Source organism: Silurus meridionalis, chromosome 12, assembly GCF_014805685.1.
Source record: "Silurus meridionalis isolate SWU-2019-XX chromosome 12, ASM1480568v1, whole genome shotgun sequence".
Taxonomy (NCBI): Eukaryota; Metazoa; Chordata; class Actinopteri; order Siluriformes; family Siluridae; genus Silurus; species Silurus meridionalis.
In genome coordinates this window covers 14,733,085-14,754,448 of record NC_060895.1, presented here as the reverse complement: position 1 = coordinate 14,754,448, position 21,364 = coordinate 14,733,085, and the positions used below count along the sequence as shown (strand labels likewise).

Below are 21,364 nucleotides of genomic sequence, written 5' to 3'. Positions count from 1 at the left end.
TCACCGCATCAGACATTTATACCTTAAACGTAAGTAAAAAACAACAAGCCTTCTGGTGCAGGAGGAAGTAGCAGCCACTTTCCTTCATCTCTTTCATTCTGTTTTGGTGCCGGCTTCATCAGGGTCATCGTCAGCTTGGCTCGGAAAACCATCAGGCTCTGAGTAATCAGGAGCGTAGGATTGTGCGAACGTGAGTCTTTATGGATCCATCTGTCACTGCTCTCTGACAAACGATCCAAGCCTGCGCCTGAAATGAAGGGGAATAAAAAGCAACTGGGTTTCTGTTGGTGACATATCCCGTAATGATTCTCGACAAAAATTTGCTCATCGCCTGCCATAAAGCATACACTTCCTCATTTTAACAAGGTGATTTATCATAGCGTTAATTAATTAAAGCCGAGGTAACATTCTTGGAATGGTTGATATTCTTCTCACAATCAGGCAACTTCTATAAAATATCTGCTCATGAGGAAAAACGACAGAAACAAACAAACCAAAAATTTGGATAGCTGATGTCTATCAACTCAACTTGCTCAATCTTGTTACCTGCCAATTTTGTTTGCCACATTTATATATATATATATATATATATATATATATATATATATATATATATATATATATATATATATATATATATAACATTAGTGCGGTTAATATGAATTTATATTTATATATATATATTTTATATATATATATATATATATATATATATATATATATATATATATATATATATATATATATAAAATCATATTAACCGCACTAATATTATTAATGTGTGATTAATGCAGCGCTGGTTTATTGTGGACCATTTGTTATTTCAAATGTAAATAAAAAGCTATATAAGGCGATAAACCATTAACACAACACATATTTATTCACAGCATCCTGTCTTTACTCAAATATAAAAAAATTAACTCCAGCGAAAAATATTTTTATTCACATTTGTTTGACTGATGCGTTTTTTTTTTTTTTTTTTTTAAATCAAAGTCTCAAATTAAGAACCAAAATCCACTCTGATGCACACATCCGGCAATTATGACCGTCCGTGTGGAAACATAGCAAAAGTTCCATTTGGTGTCCTGATGATTACCATAATTTAAAACACCATAATTGCTTTAATACATTTACAAGAATATTTTGTCTTCATGCTTTATGTTGATTAGAGTATTAAAAACTTGAAAAGTATTCATTTAAGGAACATTAAGAGCAAAAAAAACGTGATTAAGTTGCAGTTCATCACTCATGAGAAATATTTTAATTGACTGACAGCCCTATTATATATATATATATATATATATATATATATATATATATATATATATATATATATATATATATATATATAAAATATTGTTTTTTTGTTTTAGATTTTGTTTGTACTGTTTGCCTGAATGTGAAGGGGTTTAGCACTCTGAGCAACCTTTCCCAGTTTTTTTATGCATCGTTTAATGGAACAGTGAGCTCAAATATCAGTCGGATGAACTACATTTTGGTCGGCACAATACATCAGCCTTGCCATCGGCAACGTTTTACAGTCACTTTCGACTTTTTGCTTGTAGAGGGCACTTTTGCTAATAGCTGTACTCAGTCTCTATAGATGGCTCAATCATAAAAATGCAAATGTGAACCGGAAAAATGTGCCATGCATTTTGTTAGGATGTTTTCAGATGAGTGTTTGTGTTTGCCTTTGAGTATGTAATTTGTAATTTTTGTTATGTATTTAATTGTATTTTATTTATATAGTGCTTTTAACAGTTGCCATTGTAGCAAGCAGATTTATGGAAATACATTACTGTATCTACATTATACTATACATATACATATACGTTTATTTATTTGTACCTGTAAGTTTGGCCCTAATGAATGAGATAGAGGGAGCAATGGAATGGAGAAACCCTCTGAGATAATAATATGAAGAAGCCTTAAGAGGAACCAGACTCAAAAGAGAACCCATCTTCTGGGTGACACCATTGTAATTTTTTGATGAGGTTATCAACTGTTCACTGATGAGTGCAAAACTGTTCATGGTAATTGGAGTCCTAGGCTATTACACAAACTTCTCATGTTGCTATAGATGCATGGATGGATGCAAAGACTGTAATATAACATAAAGAACTGTTTGCTTCCATCTTGTTCTACACTATCTAAAGTCAGTTAGTTTCCCAAGGCCCATGACATGTAGTGACAGCAGGATACAAAAACAAAAGTTGCAACTCTTGACAAGACTCCTGATGGCAGGCTCTGACCTGTCGGACAACACTTCATAATGGAAGCACATCGGGTGACTCTGGTAATTCAGCATACTTGATAATGACAGCTTGTCAGCAGTGCAGGTAGCTAATGCTAGATGGGTGTTCCAGCTGCCAGCTAGACTGTGATGGTGGAATGTCAACCTGGCATAATGCCATTCACATTGTTTTAGAGAGTGTGCATGTAACATCGGCTGTGAATATGATGCCATGCAACGACGTGCCTTAAATATTTTTGCTCCAATATTCTGTTTAGCACAAATACAATAAAATGAAATAGAATCATGCTGGGTTTCCTTTAACCATAGCCTGAGTCATTGTAGCATACTTTGGTGGATTGTTTAACCAGATTAAACCAATTTTCAATAGCCTTCTTCAAAAAGTCCTACAGTGGAATGTGTATATTTAGTACACTTTTCTGGCCCTGAGCTTCAGAATCTTGAAGGGTAAAATCTGTTGAAATACTCTTAACCTTTTGCCAGTTTATACCGTGGCAGTAATTGACTCATTGTTCATCGTGGCTTGCTGTATCTCATTGCCTCTTTCTGTCAAAAAAAAAAAGGTTGCCACTTCTACCAATGGAACACACCAGACAGTCAGCTTGTGAGACATTCGGTCTGTCTATAGCCAGTAACTGAGTAAACACTGTTACTTCTTAATAAGTAAAATAAATAAGAATAGTAATAAATGCACTACAATTAAAACAAACCATAGCTAAACATAGAGTCTTGCTGTTGATATTGATGATGTAATGATGTACAGCCCCATGTTTTATGGATACATTTTGGAAGTTTATAGACAAAACAGAAGTACACCCACCTACACACTGTTCCATCTAGCACCCTAAACTCTTTTTTGTTTGTGCTTCTGGTATAACCCATAAATGTTATACAACAGAGGATTTCCCTTTCACGAAATGTACCTAGTGGAAATCCTGTATGAAGCCAGAGCCCTTGAGAATACAGTTTTGACTGAGTGTACAGCTCTTTGTGCTATGCTTGCAGGTTATAATGCATTATATAATGCAACCTTATGCTTCCTCTCTTTCCCTTTCTATAAATCTCACCTTAACTCCCTTGTCTCCTTCTCTTCCTTCTCCTGTTTAGAGGGCTCATACCAAAATCATTCGCGCCTGAGGACACCTCCACTCCCCCTCTCCCACTCGCATTCTCCCAGTCAGCACCATGGAACATCTGTGGGCTCACTGAGCCGGAGTAACTACACACCACGCAGTAACGTCAGTCCAGCGCCCACCGACAGTACGGCGGCCCCCGAAGGACCCTCTAGCGCCCCAGACTCTGGAAGCGCCCAGGACAACTGGCTCCTCAACAGCAACATCCCACTGGAGACCAGGTAGGACAGAGGTCTAGGCTTTATGCGAACATGGATAATGTTAAAATAATAATAGAAAGATCATTTACCAAAAGAGCTCCATGATTCATTGTATGCCTGTATGTTATGCACTTTGGCCTGAGTTCGACTTCTTTAGTGTAGATGATTATCTGAATGTATTTTTTTTTTTTCATTTAGATTTTAATGAGCATAATTACAGATGGAAGTACGAAAGACAGCATTTTTCTGTAATCATAATTATAAGTTAAATGCTGTATAATTATAGTTTGTTTACTTTAAAAGAAAGTTGTTCATGTTCTGTGATGCCTGTAAGTTGCAGAACAGTTTTGACAGTGAGGCTTTGCACAATGTCACTCACTCTAAAGGTTGTATGGTGCGCTTTTCCATAATGAACTCCAGGTGGAACAGTGTCTCATCAGGTCACCTATAAAATGGCCTGATCTCAAACTTTTTCTCAGTGCTGCAAAAGGCCATGATTAATCTGTAGCCTGTGAGTTCCACAACTTTGAATGTTATAAAAAGCAAGGGAAACAATGAACTGTAGCATACCGCAGACTCGTATATGGTGAGCAAGACTTGCCAGGTTACAGCACAGAGTCGCTGTTGGCACCAGGTGGTGTGATCTACCCACTGCGATTACGACAACCAGCAAATGTTGATAAAGTTCACAGATGATATTGTTCCTCTTTTGTACATTTTGCATCATCAGTCCATGTATGAGTCCTGCAACGATGAGTCAGTTTGCATGAGATTGAGGACGATTCTAGATAAACATAAGCTTCCTCTGCTTTTACAGCCAAAGGGTCAATTTCACAGATGAATAATGTTTGTACTTATATATAATAATGCATAATGCTTGCTTGGTAAAATGTTCTGGCTTGGCAGAGTGCTGTGTAGGTGTTTAGTGCTGTATAAGTATATGGGGCCAAAATACAAAAGAAAAAAGAAAACACAAATGAACAAAACGAATGTATGCAAACAAACTGTAATGTGGATCATTAGATTAAAATGACAGTTTTGCATTTTCTGTGCATCATTATACTAAACGGCATGTTTCTTTGCAAATACATGCTTTACCTTATGTACATTGGTGCATCTGCACTGGTTGATGCTTCAGTCGAGTGACCTTCAGTAAAAACTCGTGCTCATGTGGCTGTCATTGTCAGGGCAGTGATCTACCATGCATCCAAACCATTCCACAAAAGAAAAGCACTGTTTCCCTTCTGCTTGAAATTTACAGAGCTTGATGTTCTTAAGTATAATGTATAGGTCAGTAGATAATGGATAGGTAATTGCATTCAGACCCCTGCAGGGCAGCTCTCGCTCTCCCTGGGTCCTTGTTTATCTCCGATCAGCTTTTGCTCACGCTGCTTTAGGAGGGTCTTATATGAAACCGATCAGTCAAGTGCATTGAATGCTGATGACTGTCTACACCGTTCTGGCATGCTTCTAATGCATGGAAAATATAAGAGCTATCGGGTTAGGACCGAAAAGAGCTAGTGTTCAGATTATCCACGCACGCACTGAACTTTGATCCATTCAAGCTTCGTGACATACATTCCGAGTTGGTCCAAAAGGTTCATCAATATTTAAGTGGGGAAAAGTAACGTTCTAAAATTCTACAATAATGACAGTGGTTTTATTCATTCATTGCGAAATGTATCCATTCTTTGGACGATTATGTGACCAAGCATTCATTTACTACTGTGAATACTTACATTTCATTTATTAAGATGCTGTCTCCTCGGACACCAACCATGCAAGACCCCCCAAAATCCCTAGACATATTGTGGTTACATCAAACTGTCCCAATGTGACAATGGATTTATGCGTAACAAAAATAAATAAAAAAATGGCAGCTTGAGCAGTTTTGGTATTAAATCAACTGTTAATGTAAATAGTTCATTATAATAAAATATATTTTCAGTGAGCTTATTATTAAGTACTAAGGGCATGTATTAATTCTGTATAACAGCACAGTTCATGTAATTCTGACTGTAAGATCAGCGGTAGGTTTATATTAATGCGATTGTTTTAATACATTATAGTTACTGTATTTACAGTTTATACAGAGGGGCTTGTATAGCAGATGGGCCACATAGTCATGTTGTTTAAGCAATGTAAATCTTTGTTTAAGCTGTTGATGTGGTGACTTTTTTGGACAGTCATTGTGCTGTGCAATGTTTATCAGCACAGCACAGATGAGGTTATAAATATAAGTGGCATAAGACACTTCAGACCATATTAATTAAATGAATTTTGGTGGTAGGTTTTAGTTATAGGTTCCTATATGTGGCCTAACCGATTTGTAATACATTCAGATTATGGTGCTTTTACTTCAGGTTTTTTATATATAATGTTCTATCTTACTACAGTCAAATATCTTTTAACATATACATATGTTATGAATCTACAGATCACCGTTTTCACTCTTCTCCATCTCTACATGATCGTTGCTGTGGCGGTCCACTCAACAGGAAAATGAGTGTTAATTTTAGTTTGCGAAGGGACACTTAACGACATAATGACTGATTAGGCGCTACGGATTTTCCCAAAGTTTAATCTGTAGCAGGTATTCCCAGACGAGAAGAGAACAGATGGTCATGCCAGCCAGCATGCAGGAGAAAAGGAGGTGTTGGGAAAGTGAATAAATCAGCATTATATCAACCCTCCTCATGCACCTTATCCAATCCGTTGGTTAGATAAAGTCTTTTGAAAGAAAATAGAGCCATTACGGAAGGTTCACAGGGACTGGTATACATAGGGCTTTAGTTTTTTGCCTAGAAATGGTGCCTTCTCTCTCTCTCTCTATTTGTCGTTGAAAGTGACAAATAGAGAGAGAGACTCCCACAATGTTATGGCTTAGCTTGGCCTTCCATTGCTCTCTTTTTCTACTTTTTCTATCCACCTACACCCTGGTGGTCAAAGTTTATTTTCGAGCTTGACTCCTTCTCATTAAAAGTTTAGCGATTCTCTCATCGGTTGAACAAATAAACCATAAACAACAAAGTAACACGAAGTGAACAGGAGGGAAACAAGTCTTTTCTCTTGTTGAACTAAAAGGTGTAGAGTTTGTGCTCTGCATGCAAGATGCTTCATTCTTCCATTGCCTCACCTTAGCATTCCCTTATGGAACAGCCGTCTGATGCGGACTCGATTTGGCATTCCTCAGACAAGAGAAAACTTTTTTCTTCCGATGGTTAACATCCATTTTCTTCCTGAAACTTATTAACATTTCGAAATATAACGTAGAACTGCCTGTAAACCGTAATGTGTTTTTTATTGACTTATAAATTTACTTTCTAAAAGGTGAAAAATGTATAACGATAATATATAACACCTTGTTCTTTTTTAACCCCAACCATAAAGGAACCAGAATACTCTAATGTTTATTAGAGAGGAGCAGGACTCTTGCAGAGAAGGGCAAGGGTCATACAATACAAGGTACATGCTTGTGATGGGAAAACACTGTTTGGTTCCAGTACAGGGTATGGGGAGGTTTCACACCAAACAACAAACTCCTAGTTTAGTTCCATAAGGGCTTTAGTTTTGTTTTCTTTACTTTTGTCTCTGTCAGTTTTTTCCCCCCGCCTTTACTTCTGAGGTCACAGGATGATCACATCTGTGTTTCCTTCTTGCATGCATGTCCCTCACTCTCATCCATATATCCATCTCTCTACGTGTAGAAACATAGCAAAGCAGACAATCCTAGAGAGTTTACAGGACAACCTTATAGAGATGGACATACTGGCTACGGCCCGCCGCGACAATGTTTACAGTGACGGGTATGTTGCATGCTCCGACTGCGGCCGGTCTAACTAGTAGGATCTGCTTTGCCATGCTTCCTAGCGCTTACATGCGTGCATTAATCTTGTCTTTTCGATCTGTTCTTTTGTTTAAATGTGAAATTGCACCTTCCAGCTATCCTTTTTTGTTGCATGCACAGAACTAACATGATCAATAATAACAAATAAAATTGCAATTGATTTTTTTAGCACATTAGACTGGTCAAGATTGCATACGATTCATATGTAATTCACCTCTGAGTATCTCTGAGTCAGTGAAGCGGTCTCAATTGTCTCAAACATCTCTTATCGCCTTTGAAGGCCAATGAGATAACCAGAGCACTCATTCGGACCTGAGCATCCTTTATCAAGAGTCTGTCCTGATCTTCAATGGCAAACGAGCTGTCCTCTCCACTTTGTGCCCTGCAATATATATGGATATATATAGCAGCTTTTTCCAAAGACACACCCTCTGGAGGTGAATTAAAAGTCACCGCACGGGTCCATATTAACAAGGGTCCTCCGGGGTCACTCGAGCTATGAATTAAATTACATATCGATTCACAATTGCAGCGTGGCAAACCCTAATGTCAAGACAGTTTTTGAACCTAATGCAGGTTTAAAAGTGGGCAAAGCAAACGAAAAGTCTAAGTGACAGCTTCACTGACTGTACAGACGTGTTCAGTACTGTCTAACATGCGGGGGAAGACACTTAACAAAGGCTGGCCTGAATCATTTGAATACTCCAGGGTTTGTTGCCTTTAATTGCGAACTCCATGCACTGTGTAGTCACTGATTATCCATACATTTTCACATTATAGATAGACTGTCATGTGACATGACGTGCTCTATTATAACACCTGGTATTGATCAATGACAGTCTATTAGACATTATGTATAATGGTCAAATATGCATTAAAAAAGCTGTTGGTGGGCAAAACATTTTATAATGTTATCCCTGATACACCAAAAAAAGGTTATCATTGTCAAAATTTTAAACATTTTGTACTTCTCAGAATATATACAGCACAGTCTGACAAAGTATGTAATGTTATTTGTTTAAACTCATTTCATTCAATTGTCTGTTCACACCAAACACAACACCTAACTCCAAATCACTTTGAATTGTCAAAAGCTGTTGAAAGCGAAAACACAGAATGAGAATTCAAAGTCTGCATATGGTGTTCAGGCCAGCCGTAAACATAAAACATCAACACACGCTTCTTGACCTTTTTCTTTGTGAACTTGTGCAATACAGTATTACTGCGCCCTTTTAGACACTTTCTGTTCAAGCCCGGTGGGAGCTCGCCGCTGTACTGCACCACGTCGCCCGCTTACCCTCTGACCTCCAGCACGGTGTACTCGCCCCCGCCGCGACCTCTGCCTCGCAGCACATTCACCCGCCCCACCTTCAGCCTCAAGAAGCCCTATAAGCACTGCAACTGGAAATGCGCCGCCCTCAGCGCCATTCTCATCTCTGTCACGCTGGTGTTCCTGCTGGCGTACTTCATCGGTAAGTTCGTACGCATCTTATATTTCGCTTTTTAATCCCAGAGCCTTGAAATATGCACCAGTGTATTAATGAGGACTGTTCCAACTTGAGACACGCACTTCTTTTAAATATTTTAATACACATGCATACCAGAGAACATTATGCTGAATGTATTTCATCTTATTAAAGCAGGGATTTTTCTTTTTTTTTAGTCAGTTAAAATTTTATGGTCTTCCAAGAACTTTTTCAGGCAGACATTTTAAATCCAGTTCAGAACCCCACTCTAATTAAGGTTTTCTTTTTAATAAATGGCACCTTTTCCATGGAAGGTATAAGCTCTGTATATGCTCAATAGACTACATTTTCGAATCCTCTAGTCAGAGTCAGTGTCTTATCACGGATCTTTCATGCAGTAGTGAAGTGTTTTGCACACGCTCCCTTGTGCGTCATTTAAGAACCCGACTGTTAGATTCCATGCACATTAAAAAAAATAAAAAGAAGGAATAAGATGCCTTGTTTTCCATCACACCCCAAAATGCAGATTTGTGTCAGACCGAGAGTGTGTTTTACATTCAGTTCTTCTACAAAAGGACTTCATCATATGGCTCACATTAACACGTGTATCTGTTTAGCATATAAATTATTTCATTGTTAAATGCAATCGCAGGAGAGGGGATCTGAAATTTTATGAAGTAGGAAACGAAATGGGGAAAGCAAGTGCAAGGGCACATCAGTGGAATATTTTTTTAGAACAATTTCCCATCATCAGAGAGAAAATAGCTTCTCCTGCTTCATCACTGAGAATAAATATGCATCCTTGCAGAATGATGATTTAAAAAAAACATAATTTCTACTTCCCTCTTCTGGCTAAATGATAGTAAATCATGATCATCTATTTTTTTTTGCTGGGAAATCTGCATAATTATTATTTTTTTTTTCCGATGGCAATTTGCCATTATATTTTTAAATCCAAATGCGAATGTAAAATCCTCAGTTAATAGCAGATGTACTGAATAAAAATAAATAAATCCAGTAAGCATTGACAGGTTAAAGCTGAACATGAAAGTTGTGTGTCTGTGGCCGACTTCGGCTTTGACCCCACCAGGAGCTCGAAGAAGCACAACAGGCTGATGGGCCCTAATTACTTCTTGTAATTACTCAACCCAAAAAATCAAGACCATCTCCCCATGCACTCTTGAGTAAACATGTAGGGAACCTTAGCTCACCCTGAGAATCGAGAAATTCCAATCAAGAACAAGGGGCCACGTTTAATTAAAAGCTGATGAGAAAATATAGTTAATTTCAAGTGCAATTAATTATGGAGGTCTGTAATTGGAAACTCTAACTGTGTTGTCTAATGAACCCAATTAAATCTTCTGACAGATGTTTAGTGTCGTGTGTGTGTGTGTGTGTGTGTGTGTGTGTGTGTTTTTTTTTTTTGTTTTTAACATAGTTCACATGAAGCGGTTTGTTTAAAAATGAGGAGTGTGTGGTTTAAAAAGTCAGGAGGCGTGTGCCATTTTCTCAGCGGTGCCATTAAGAAGGTCATTATGTTCCCCGCATCTGAAGGTCATCAGCTACCCTCTGTGTTCATTTCTGCTCACGCTGGGCTCCCATTCTTTCTTAATGCTGGAACGGGCTCAGTTTGAACTCCCACACACTCACATTTATATTTCAGCTGTGTCTTTAGTTCCTGCTTTTAGTCACCTTGCATCAGTCTCTATTTCCTTGACTGCTTTAAGTTAGTGTTACTGGTTGAAATACTAATTAATCTTTTGAAAGATATGAGGTTACCTTTGATATGCATTAAGTCAACATTGTAGATGTTACGGAAATGTGGGACAGCTTGTTCAGCACCCTGTTTAGCTCAGTTACACTGTATATAGACAAAAGTATTGGGACACCTGGGAACCACTTTTCCAGCCATATGTGTCTTTTTCTCAAACTGTTAATGCACAGCTGTCTTTGGATGCAGTAGCATGGAATTTTCCATTCACTTTAACTAGGAGACCGAAACCTGTTCCAGCATGACAATGCACCTGTGCACAAAGCAAACTCCATGAAGATATTCCTTGCATGGGTTGAAGTAGAAGATCTCCTGCTATTGCGCTCTGACCTCAACCCTGTTGAAAACCTGTGGGATGAATTAGAACTCTGACTGTGCCCCAGGCCTCCTCACCTCCCCTACATTCAGTTTGTAGTTTTCAGTTAAGCCATAATTGAAGAAATTGTACGTCTGATAGATTGCAATACTACTTGGTTACTCTGAAAATAAGTTAGATTACTTTACAAATTACCTTTATTATAATACATAATGAGGCTAAAGGGTTATGTGAAACTTTTATAGATAATTTTTATACAGTTAGTCATCTGTAATGGGTGCCGGCTTCTATGCCAGACTACATACTTCTGTTCTCTTGTAGAAAAATGTATAATAATGCATAGTTATTTAGTTTGAATTCATCCATGTCTTGTCTTCTGTTAGCTCCCTATTACAGGGCTGCTTTGCCAATTTATTTTAAATATTAGCCTATAGCATAATTCAAGTGTAATAGCCTCTTGACTTATTTGATTTTGTTTGAGGTTATGTTATTGTTAATGTCTTCCCACTTCACGAAAATACAAAACGGTCATGAGTCACTCCTGAGATTAAATCAGTCAAAATCGCTGTAAAGATTTGATGCAAAGAAACTTTTCCATTTATTTAAAGAACAAAGTAAGAGTGTACTTGCCAGACATCAACCCTCACAATCACAAAAAAAGAAAAACGAGAGAAATGATTCATTCTTTTCCTTAGATTCACTCTTAGAGAAGAGAATTGCTGAAGTAAATGAGTAGCTGGTAGTTACTGAGTGACTGGCCAGCAGTCCCTGTCACATCTTTTGACTGACTCTATCAGGTTTTGTGCATGTCATTGCTTGTGTGACACAGACCCCCCACAAATCTCATCATCATTAGTAATCAATGAATTAATGAGACTGCTTCTCCCAGTCAGTGGATTTAATTACCTCTAGATAATTACCTCTATCCTTGCAAGTGTGTTCCAGTAATCTTGCCTCTTTTCGCATTTCACCTTTTCTCGCTTTTATATCAGCTGCCAGTGAATTGTTGGCAATCTGGTCCAATAGGGCAAGGCTTCACAGAAAAGTGGCACCGGATTTGCACACTGTCCTCTCCTTCAGGAAAGGTGTCAGAGTCATTAGGACGCTAATGAGAGAACAGAGAACTACCTGCATTTGACACCTCATCAATTTAAGTGTCTAATAGGAGTTAATAAACTCTATGCTTGCTAATGCACTTTGTCTGTTGTATGGAGGACGAGTGATAGTTGGTGGTGGCGTATTCTTATGCCAATTTAGACCCCACCCCAATGGCATTCCTTATCCTTTTTGGTATTTTATGAATGGTTCCTTGTTTTTGGTTCCTCTTTTGTGCTTTTTGGGTTACACTATTTCCCCTTTAGTGCAGGAATGGATGGATGGAGCAAACAACCTGTTAACGGACATGGCATCTTTTACTGGGCCTTGGGAGTAGTTTTCTCCAGTGTTCCACATCCTAATTTGCTGCTTTGGAAAAAAAAAGAAGAGTGCTGGTCCATACCAAAATTTAAATGCGAATGCCATGTAGCCCCACCAGCCACCTGTTATTGCAATGGGCAAGATTTGGGATGGTTTTTCTAGAAAAGCTTGCCAGGAATCAGATCTATTCTAAAGTTTGGATGAACAAAGGGAAATATTTCTTTCATTAGCCACTTTCTGGATTCTGACCAAGCACTCTGCATCTTGCAGATACCAGGAATCTCCTGAGGTAATAATAGTGTAGGTGTATGCTTAGAAGGTTTATTCGGGCAAGTCATTTTCCATTAAGAGTGAAGAGCGGATGAGTGACGGACCCTACATTGGAGTGATTGCTTGGATGTTTGGCACGGCGCACGGGCTCCTGATGCTGTTTGATGTGCTTGTCCAGGACCATCCTCAAGCACTGACTCAGAGGAGAAAAACGGAATAGATTGGAAGAGATGGAAACGGACAGAAAAAAATTAAGAAGGAGGCATGCATGCATGCACTACCCAAACGTGACAAATGGTGCCATCTGTCTCAGTGTGCTCACACCCGCCTCTGCTGTAGCCAATTCCAGCCAATGCAGAGGGACCGGATTGTTTGCATTTATATTGTCTCACAAGGTATTGTTTTGTGCTCATCCATGTTCACTTCAACACAAAAGAGAAACACAGAAATCTGGGCTTGTCGGCAGGAATGCCTAGATGTGTCGGAATATAATCAGCAAAAGGCACTCAGCATTTTTCCAAATAGCTATTGATTCAGTAAATCAGAGCCGAGAGACTTTCCAGGCTCGACGGCAAGCTCTATCAAAGGCCTTATTATTTTAGGAGATCAGATTTTCTTGCACTTTTTGAATAGGAAGATGTAAAGCAGGATGGAGCAGACTAATATGACTGAAATTAATGGATGAGAGGAACTGGGGAGCAAAATGTTGCTGTTCTTTCTTTCTTTCTTTCTTTCTTTCTTTCTTTCTTTCTTTCTTTCTTTCTTTCTTACCAATAGTTTGATCAGCTCAGTGTTGGGGCCTTATAACATACTAGTTTGAAACTCTTTATCAAAAGTGGTCCAAGGAAGGAACAGTGGTGAACCTTGGACAAGGTCATGGACCTTGTCCCTGTTCAAGGCCAAGGCTCATTGATGCACGTGGGAAGCGAAAGCTGACTCGTGTGTTCCTATCAACAGACGAGCTCCTGTAGCTCAATTTGCTGAAGAAGTTAATGCTGTTAATGCTCAATGAGTATGAACTGTTTTGGCAGCAAAAGGGGGACCAACACGATATTAGACAGGTGGTCATAATGTTATGCCTGATCAGTGGCCATAAAGTTATGTCTGGTCGGAGTACATTTACATACATATACATATACATATAAATATACATATACATGTGTGTGTGTGTGTGTGTGTGTGTGTGTGTGTGTGTGTTTGTGTGTGTGTGTGTGTGTGTGTGTGGTCTCGAGAAAAGTTCATTTTGAATAGCTAGTGCTATCATCTCATTAAAATACCTTTCATTTGGATTAATTGCTAATTAAATTTTACTTATATGGGCTACTGCCTTCTGCCTGTTGATGGATAAATATTCTCTAAATGCACAAGACCCTTTTCTCTTTGCAGGTTATTATTACTGTGGTTATACAATACATTATTCATTGTTCTTTTCTGACCTCAAGTATAACCATTGGTCAATTACATACTGTAGGTGTATAATTTAGAATAATGGCAACTAATGAAAATGTTCATGTTGAAATGTTCAATAATGCATTTGCTTTATTGTGAAAAACAACAAATATCCAGGGAAATCATCCAAAATTATTATATTGTTACAATGTGTAAAGAATAACCTGCAACTATACACTTTTCCGTCCAGTCAGAAGCAATGTACTCCTTACACTGTGGTTTTCTTTCCCTTGTACTTGTGTGTGTTTGGAACCACAGAACAGAACACAAATTAAGAGTGAGTTCAGTATTTTAGGAATTACACAAGCTAAGCTTTTTTGCCGAAAATGCTGTGACATGAAAATAAATCAATTTGTGTAGACCCCCTTTCACCTTTTTTTTTTTTTTTTCGAGATAAGATATTTGCTGTCGAGTGAAACCAATACTTGCTCTTTATTCTCGGTGATGTTAAATGAAATGGAAAGCTATTTTTGCTGCTGCACATTGTCGAGAGTGAGAGGATGCAGTACAGGAATGTGCTCGGGCACCTTGTAGTCTTGTACCAATTATATGCTGATGAATGAAATCAGGTTTTGAAATTTACGTGCTAAGAAAGAACACACTAGGGCTTTTTTGGTTCAATACCCAAGCTATAGTCCAAGCTGCATATAAATCTTCTTAGAATGAACTACCTTGGTTGTGTATACCAATCGTAGGAAAGACTTTAATAGTTAATGGTTGTTGCTTGTTTTTAATGCTGACCACGGTGTTCTGGGTTGTGATATTCCCCAGTAAAGCTGGTCATGCCTTTGCTCTTTCTGGTGATCCATCATTGTGCGGCACCCTTTCTTAGTCTTCAGCTCCATGGCTGATCATCCTAGAGGTCACTCCTTTTGTTGATTCCAGGCTTCTCTGTTCTCTTCCTGCTGACTTGATCATTTCCTTGTCTCGTTTTGCCCTGGGGAGTGTGTTGGGGTGGGGGGGAGTTATTAGTAAGGTAATTGGGATGAGAAGAATAGTGTTACCCCAGGGACCCTGTGCTGGTAGTTACAACACACTTTTTGTCCTGTAGCGTTAGAGAGTTGAGGGGGTTTACGGCTCTTTTGGCTTTTACCCACGCTTCGTCAGCAAGAAAACTCGATTACCCATTCACCCTCATTCTCGTGATTCGGCAAGAATTCATCCTTCACAAAAAAGCATTTCCTCATAATGAAATAGAATTGCGTGCCAAAGCACCACATTAGAAAAAAAGCCCAATTTGTTGTTATACATTATATATACATTATATTCAAATATATAACCAGTTTGTACTGTAAACACTTTCTTTTATCATTGTAGCATACGAAAAGAAACAAGTTTGTAGTCGTTGGATTAACGTGAATATTTAAGCATCTATTATAGCAATCGGAAATGCAGATGGTAATAATTGCAAATTAGAACCTGACTGTAGCTTTCATTTATTATCAGCCTCCTCACTGTTTGAAAGCTCGTTAAGAACCTACACTTGTTCATTCTAAACACGTGTTATTGCCTTGCAGCCATGCACCTGTTTGGGTTGAACTGGCACTTACAGCCCATGCAAGGGCAATTATACCGGCTGGCGGAAGACAACACCAGCAGCCTGTCCATACCGACAGACCTGGGCCTGCCTCCCCTCGGCAATACAGGACTGGAGCTCCCTGACCGCAGGGGTAGAGAAGACGGTACGTACAAAAAGTTATGGACAAATGGCATAGAAAACCCCCGATCTTGAATCATAATTAGCATATGGGCATTTATTAGCTGTCTCACAAATTTTATGTCCATCGCGTGCTTGAATTTCTGATGAGTAAATTATCAAAAGTCTGATTAATTACACACAAGCGGTAATGTAGAGATGTTCACTTGTCTTGGGAGGAATACATTTTGTAGATGCTGTCATGATGATTAGCAGTCAAGAGGATTTAAAGTAATTAAAATGTATACAGACATTTAGGGAGGATTTATACCTTTAACATTGCTTTAATGCAAATGAACATTTCAAGGTGCAGTTAAGCAAAGTTCATTTTTCAAGCTATTTTACAACTAAATACCAGGTTATAAAATTTAATTTTTACTCATTTATTGGCATGGATTCCTGAATATTGGGTGAGTAATTATTTGTTTGTATTTTGAATGGCTTCAATAATGTTGGCCCCACAGGGCTCCATGAAGCACTGCCAAGGGCAATCACAGAACAATATTATCAAATTTGTTATTGAGTTCTATCAGAAATCGGCTGATTTGACTGGCCACTCAAATTCAGTCCTCAAAAGTTCAAACCACAAAGATCTATTATATAGATCTATTTAATGTGTTCTGTTGGTGAAACATGCAGCAATAACGTTCTTTGACTTCAATAAACAGCCAAATGATTTCTTGGACCATGTTCATAAAACTGTACTGAGGAGGTCCACGGAATGAAATGGGTTTGGAATTGCTTCTCTAAAGCTTGAAGAACTTCTCCGATTAGTCCGACCGTACTTGACCCCGTGCGAAAACCTTCTTCGCAGCCAGTTTTAGTAGTGTCCTTCAGCCAGCACAAATCCAGTCACGCATTCCAAAATATCCAGCTAATTTCCTTGAGGATCCCCACTGATGCAGCTCATCACTGGCCAACATTAATACATCTTAGTTTTGATTTTTTTTTTTTTTCTTCAAAGACTTCATCAGATCCAGGATTATTTGTCATCCAGCTCCAAGCTGTGACCAGTTTTGGCAGCATTCTATGACATCTGCATTGTAATCCAGCAAATGTTGCCAGAAAAGTTTAAGGGTTTTATTTATTCCTGGAGGAAGTGATGGCACCGCTTTGGGGAGCAGGTACCCAGAGGCTTGAGTGGGATTAGAACTTGTATTCTGTCCAAAGGAGGCATGACTTTCCTTCATCGGGTAAACTAAATTCCAGTTTTCCTGGCAGTTGAAGAAAGTGCGTGCTAAACCCCGTGGTATGCCGATGAGCTGCACAGTAGGGAAAGTTTTAGTTTTTCTCTGCTCTCAAAACAGAACAGAGCCCAGATTAAGCTGTTTGATTTGCCGAAAGGTGGAGATCACAGCCATTACCATATAGATGAGTCACAGAGTCATCCTTTTTTCATTTAGCAGACAGTGTGTGTGAGTAAGTGAGTGAGAAAGAGGGAGAGATTGAGTGAGAGAGAGAGAGAGAGAGAGAGAGGCAGAAGGCCATTGCTATCCTGTCTCTATTTGAGTGACGGCTGTAGCTGAAGGGCAATCAATAGGCAGGGGTTTGTAATTCTGCCTTACAGAGCACAGTTGTCACCAGAAACACACCCAATCAGTCCAGTGTCATCCCAATAATATGCACACTTATTTTCCGATTCAATCTCGGTGTTGCTGATATATAAGTACAAGATTTAAATGTCGGCTGCATTCCGATTATCTATTATTGAAATAATAAGATGTCTTGGAGCCAGAAAATACAATGAAAATGCCCCAGAAATATACTATAAAGCTGATAAAAGGTCAATTATGGGGTTATATTGGAGCTGCTAGAATTTGAAAGTGGACCAGTAAAGAATTATGTAACATGGAATTGGCATTGATGTGTTCACACACGATCCACGTCAGTAAATTGCCCTGCAGGAGAGCGTACCTTGTCTCTGCGGATCGAACACGCTGCAAATAATGGTGTTTTTTGAGAGGCCGCCATCTGGTGTGGCGTGTGGAGACGCCTGTGGAGCTGCCTGCCTCGGAGTCCTCCGGGTTCAGTTTGCAGGCATGTCTGTTTTTGGCGCCATCATTGCGGAAATTGGCCGGCGTACACGGCCGAGCAGATGTTGCCATTTTCCAGCGAGACCCATAAGAAAGGTATGGTGTGGCAAGACTGCTTTGCTTCCTCATGGAATGGTCATTATGAGTGAATGAGACTGGGCTGTCCATAAGTTTATCAGTGATACTCTGGTCATTCTGTCGGTTCCCTTGACCTGCTTTTCGGAAACCTATTACCTAAATCACAGCATTTTGTTGTTTTGTATCGCAGGCAAAGTGGATGGCTTATTCCCAGACGACAGCTTCATAGACATGGGTGAGATAGACGTGGGGCGTAAGGTCACACAGCAGATACCACCCGGGATCTTCTGGAGGTCTCAGGTGTTCATCGACCACCCCATGTACCTCAAGTTCAACGTCTCGCTTAGTAAAGATGCCTTGGTGGGGATTTATGGAAGAAGAGGCCTTCCTCCTTCACACACACAGGTGGGTTGTTCAAACAAGGCACTTATTTGCAGTAATCCCTTCTGGTTCTGCGAGCGGATCAGTACGAATCCCCTCTCTGAGAATACTAAATTTGTATAAATGTCAGAGATTTTAGTCTTTCTAACGAGCATGTAAATCGATGCTTATTTATTGTACGAACACTTCCTGCTAAAAGGTTACACTAGCAGCATACGAGCACTGCATCCATGTTCATTTTGTTCGTTTTTTTGCAGTAAAGGCTACAATCGTACACGAAGATTGCGAAATCAAAAAGACACCTAATTTTGGTATTGAACATCAAGTGTGTCGAACTGGCTTTATTGATTTGGACCATAGTTCCTGTGTTATTATATTACTGGAAATTACTCTAAGGCCTAAATTGATTTTTTTTTTACAATAAGGGGATAAAGGGAATATATACACAGTTTACTTTTGTGTGTTTGGGAATCAGTGGTGAATAAGAACACTAAGGTAATAACATCTGATATTTTTTTAGCTTTCCCTTCATTTTTTTTCCTCCCTATCAGCAGAGTGTTTCCTTTTACAGACATCTCTCGAGTACAGAGCAGACAGCAAACCTCCTCATGAGCACATATCTCACTGAGGCTGTCACCTAACGCAGTAGTCCATTTTGTGTCAGTCCTTTGTTCACTCTACACTCTTGTGTGTGTATGTGTGTACGGTAGCTTGTGTGTCATTCTAATACTTTTCTGGGGTCTCCTCGTCTTTGTCTCTAGTTTGACTTTGTGGAGCTTTTAGATGGACGGCGGCTCCTGGCTCAAGGGGTTCAAAGCTTGGACGGACCGCCGGCTTTGACTCAGTCACGAAGCCTGGTGCCCCTTGGCAGCCATGACACTGGTTTCATCCAGTACATGGACTCAGGCATCTGGCACCTGGCAGTGTATAATGATGGCAAGGAGCTGGAGCAGGTGTCTTTCCTCACCACGGCTATAGGTGAGTAACACAAGAGTGTTTATGGAGGATTGTCTGGCATATGAAGAGACTAGTAGGAATGTGGGAAAACAGAACTCTTGCGTCGTGACTAAGTTAGCGCATTCACAGTTTAGTAAACCTGCTGTCTAGTTGATGCTTAATTTTGTGGTTACTGTGCCAGGTATAAATATGTTAAAAGGATCATTGGATGATGGATGAATTTTTAATCCGATGCAATATACACTTGAAGAATACAATTCAAGTTATGAGTTAAGGGCCTTGCTTAGTGTTTTTTCCTGCCACTCCTGGGATATGAACTCACACTAACCCAGAATCTCGCCTTTAGTATTTCCTTTTGTATTATAATATTATAATCATGTGGCATTATTGGACCAGTTTGACTGACTCTCTGTTTTACTACAGAGAACTAGTTTCTGTGGCTGCGCTAAAACTTTAATCACAGTTTAATAACTGCGAAATCAGCGTTTAATTTTAGTCAAAATCATGCAGCCCTAGAGCCTAGATGTACAGACTGAGTAGTTCATCTTGTACGAGCTGCATTGATGACAAGAGACAGTTCAAGCTTTTAAAATGTGATGTGCTCACACATTCAGTTGATTCAGTCATTAGCTCACACATTCTCTTGATGGTCCTGATCGCACATCTCACTCCATTTCTTCATTGATAGCTTTCCCATTCATAGCCCTCAAATATTCAAATGACCCACTCTGATAAAGCAGCTAGAGAAATTTCACAGGCGCAGCCCACTACTTATTAACCCGACCTGCCACTCTTCAGCTCTGATCAGTGTGACCTCAAGCAAACTGAGCCTCTACACAGCAATCAAGGTGGATAACAAAGACAGCTCCACATCACCCTGCTTCTCCTTCATACGATGGCTCCTGAGGCTTCCATTAGCGTTTAAGGGTCTTCACCAAGGCTGTTTTTTTTTTTTTTTTTGGAAAGGGGGGATTTTTTTTTGGGTACCCCATTTGAATACAATGCTGCCCAGATTCAAAGCTTCTGATTGCTCAGCCCCCTTCATGCCTCCCTGCCAGAGCCATTATTGCTCGTTATAACTTCTCGTTTGCATTCACATCTTGCTGCCGGAAGAATAAAGCGTTCTTTTTAATACTCCTTTTGGTGTTTTGTGCATGGCACCGTGACCATGCAGCCCAGCTGCCGACATCTGGCCTCCTCCGGTGTAGGCTGTTTGTTCGTTTTGTCCTCTCTCTTGTGTTCGCTAAAAGCGTCTTTGATTGGCGTGAGCAGAGATGTTAGGGCGGGGGGACGCGTGAGGTGTCGGCTTTCACAAAGGTGGCAGCTGGGAGCTGTTCTCACATGCTCTTTAATTAAAAGCTCCTGGGTCCTGGTCCATCTGTGACAGGCGAGGGGTGGTGCGGTGGGGTGATCAGATGAAGGAGCACAGCAGATCGATGGAAGACGCATGTCCTCAGTTGCCGTGACCCACCCGGAGACAGACATCAGCACGGTCTCGCACTGGGCGTAGATATTTGATACTGTGAGGAGGGTTGAACGACGACGTTGGAGGGGGAAGGAGGGCTGTCTAAGTGAAATGCTCTCTGCTCCAGGGAGGGAAGATGTCTAAAGCGAGGGCGTCTGATAAACCACCTGAGGTCTAGGGCACAGTCTCGAAGGACTGTAACGAATATATACAGCAGGAAATATTGGATAGAATTTGATTTGAAGTCAAAGTTGATCAGGATTTTTTTTTAAGTGTCAAAGAGAAAAGTGGTGATGAAGTGGGTCAGCTGATGACGTCTTTCAGATAGAAGCTAGCTGTTATTTTATTTTAATTTTTAAGTAAAAAAGGCCTTAGATGATCCTCAAGCATTTTAGGTTTAGAAGGTCTTTAACATTTACTAATTTACGAGGTGGTCATAATAAAGTAATGAAGGAAAAGGGATTTAGAATCATAACCTAAAAATACAAGCTATGCTCATTAAGACAAAGAGGATAATGTCTGATATAATGAGCCTTTTGTTGTTGGAGCATGTCGACATCAGATATTTATAAAAATTTCTTTTTGTACCCTTTTTATGCAGTGGTGCTTTGTGTACTACAGTGCGGCTTCAG

At 39.5% G+C, this 21,364-nt stretch overlaps 1 protein-coding gene across 11 annotated transcripts in view; it reads left to right on the top strand.

The window, feature by feature from the left end:
* Positions 1-21,364, top strand: part of tenm4 (teneurin transmembrane protein 4) — a 202,193-nt gene that overhangs the window by 92,246 nt on the left and 88,583 nt on the right. For 4 of the 11 annotated variants that reach the window (XM_046862850.1, XM_046862849.1, XM_046862848.1 and 1 more), the window contains exons 5-11: positions 3,362-3,608; positions 6,978-7,052; positions 7,295-7,393; positions 8,671-8,906; positions 15,640-15,804; positions 18,120-18,334; positions 19,072-19,288. In XM_046862850.1, coding sequence (XP_046718806.1) covers positions 3,362-3,608; positions 6,978-7,052; positions 7,295-7,393; positions 8,671-8,906; positions 15,640-15,804; positions 18,120-18,334; positions 19,072-19,288 — 1,254 coding nt within the window. The remainder of the gene's footprint in view (positions 1-3,361; positions 3,609-6,977; positions 7,053-7,294; positions 7,394-8,670; positions 8,907-15,639; positions 15,805-18,119; positions 18,335-19,071; positions 19,289-21,364) is intronic. The other 7 variants (XM_046862857.1, XM_046862855.1, XM_046862856.1 and 4 more) reach the window with 3 other exon arrangements.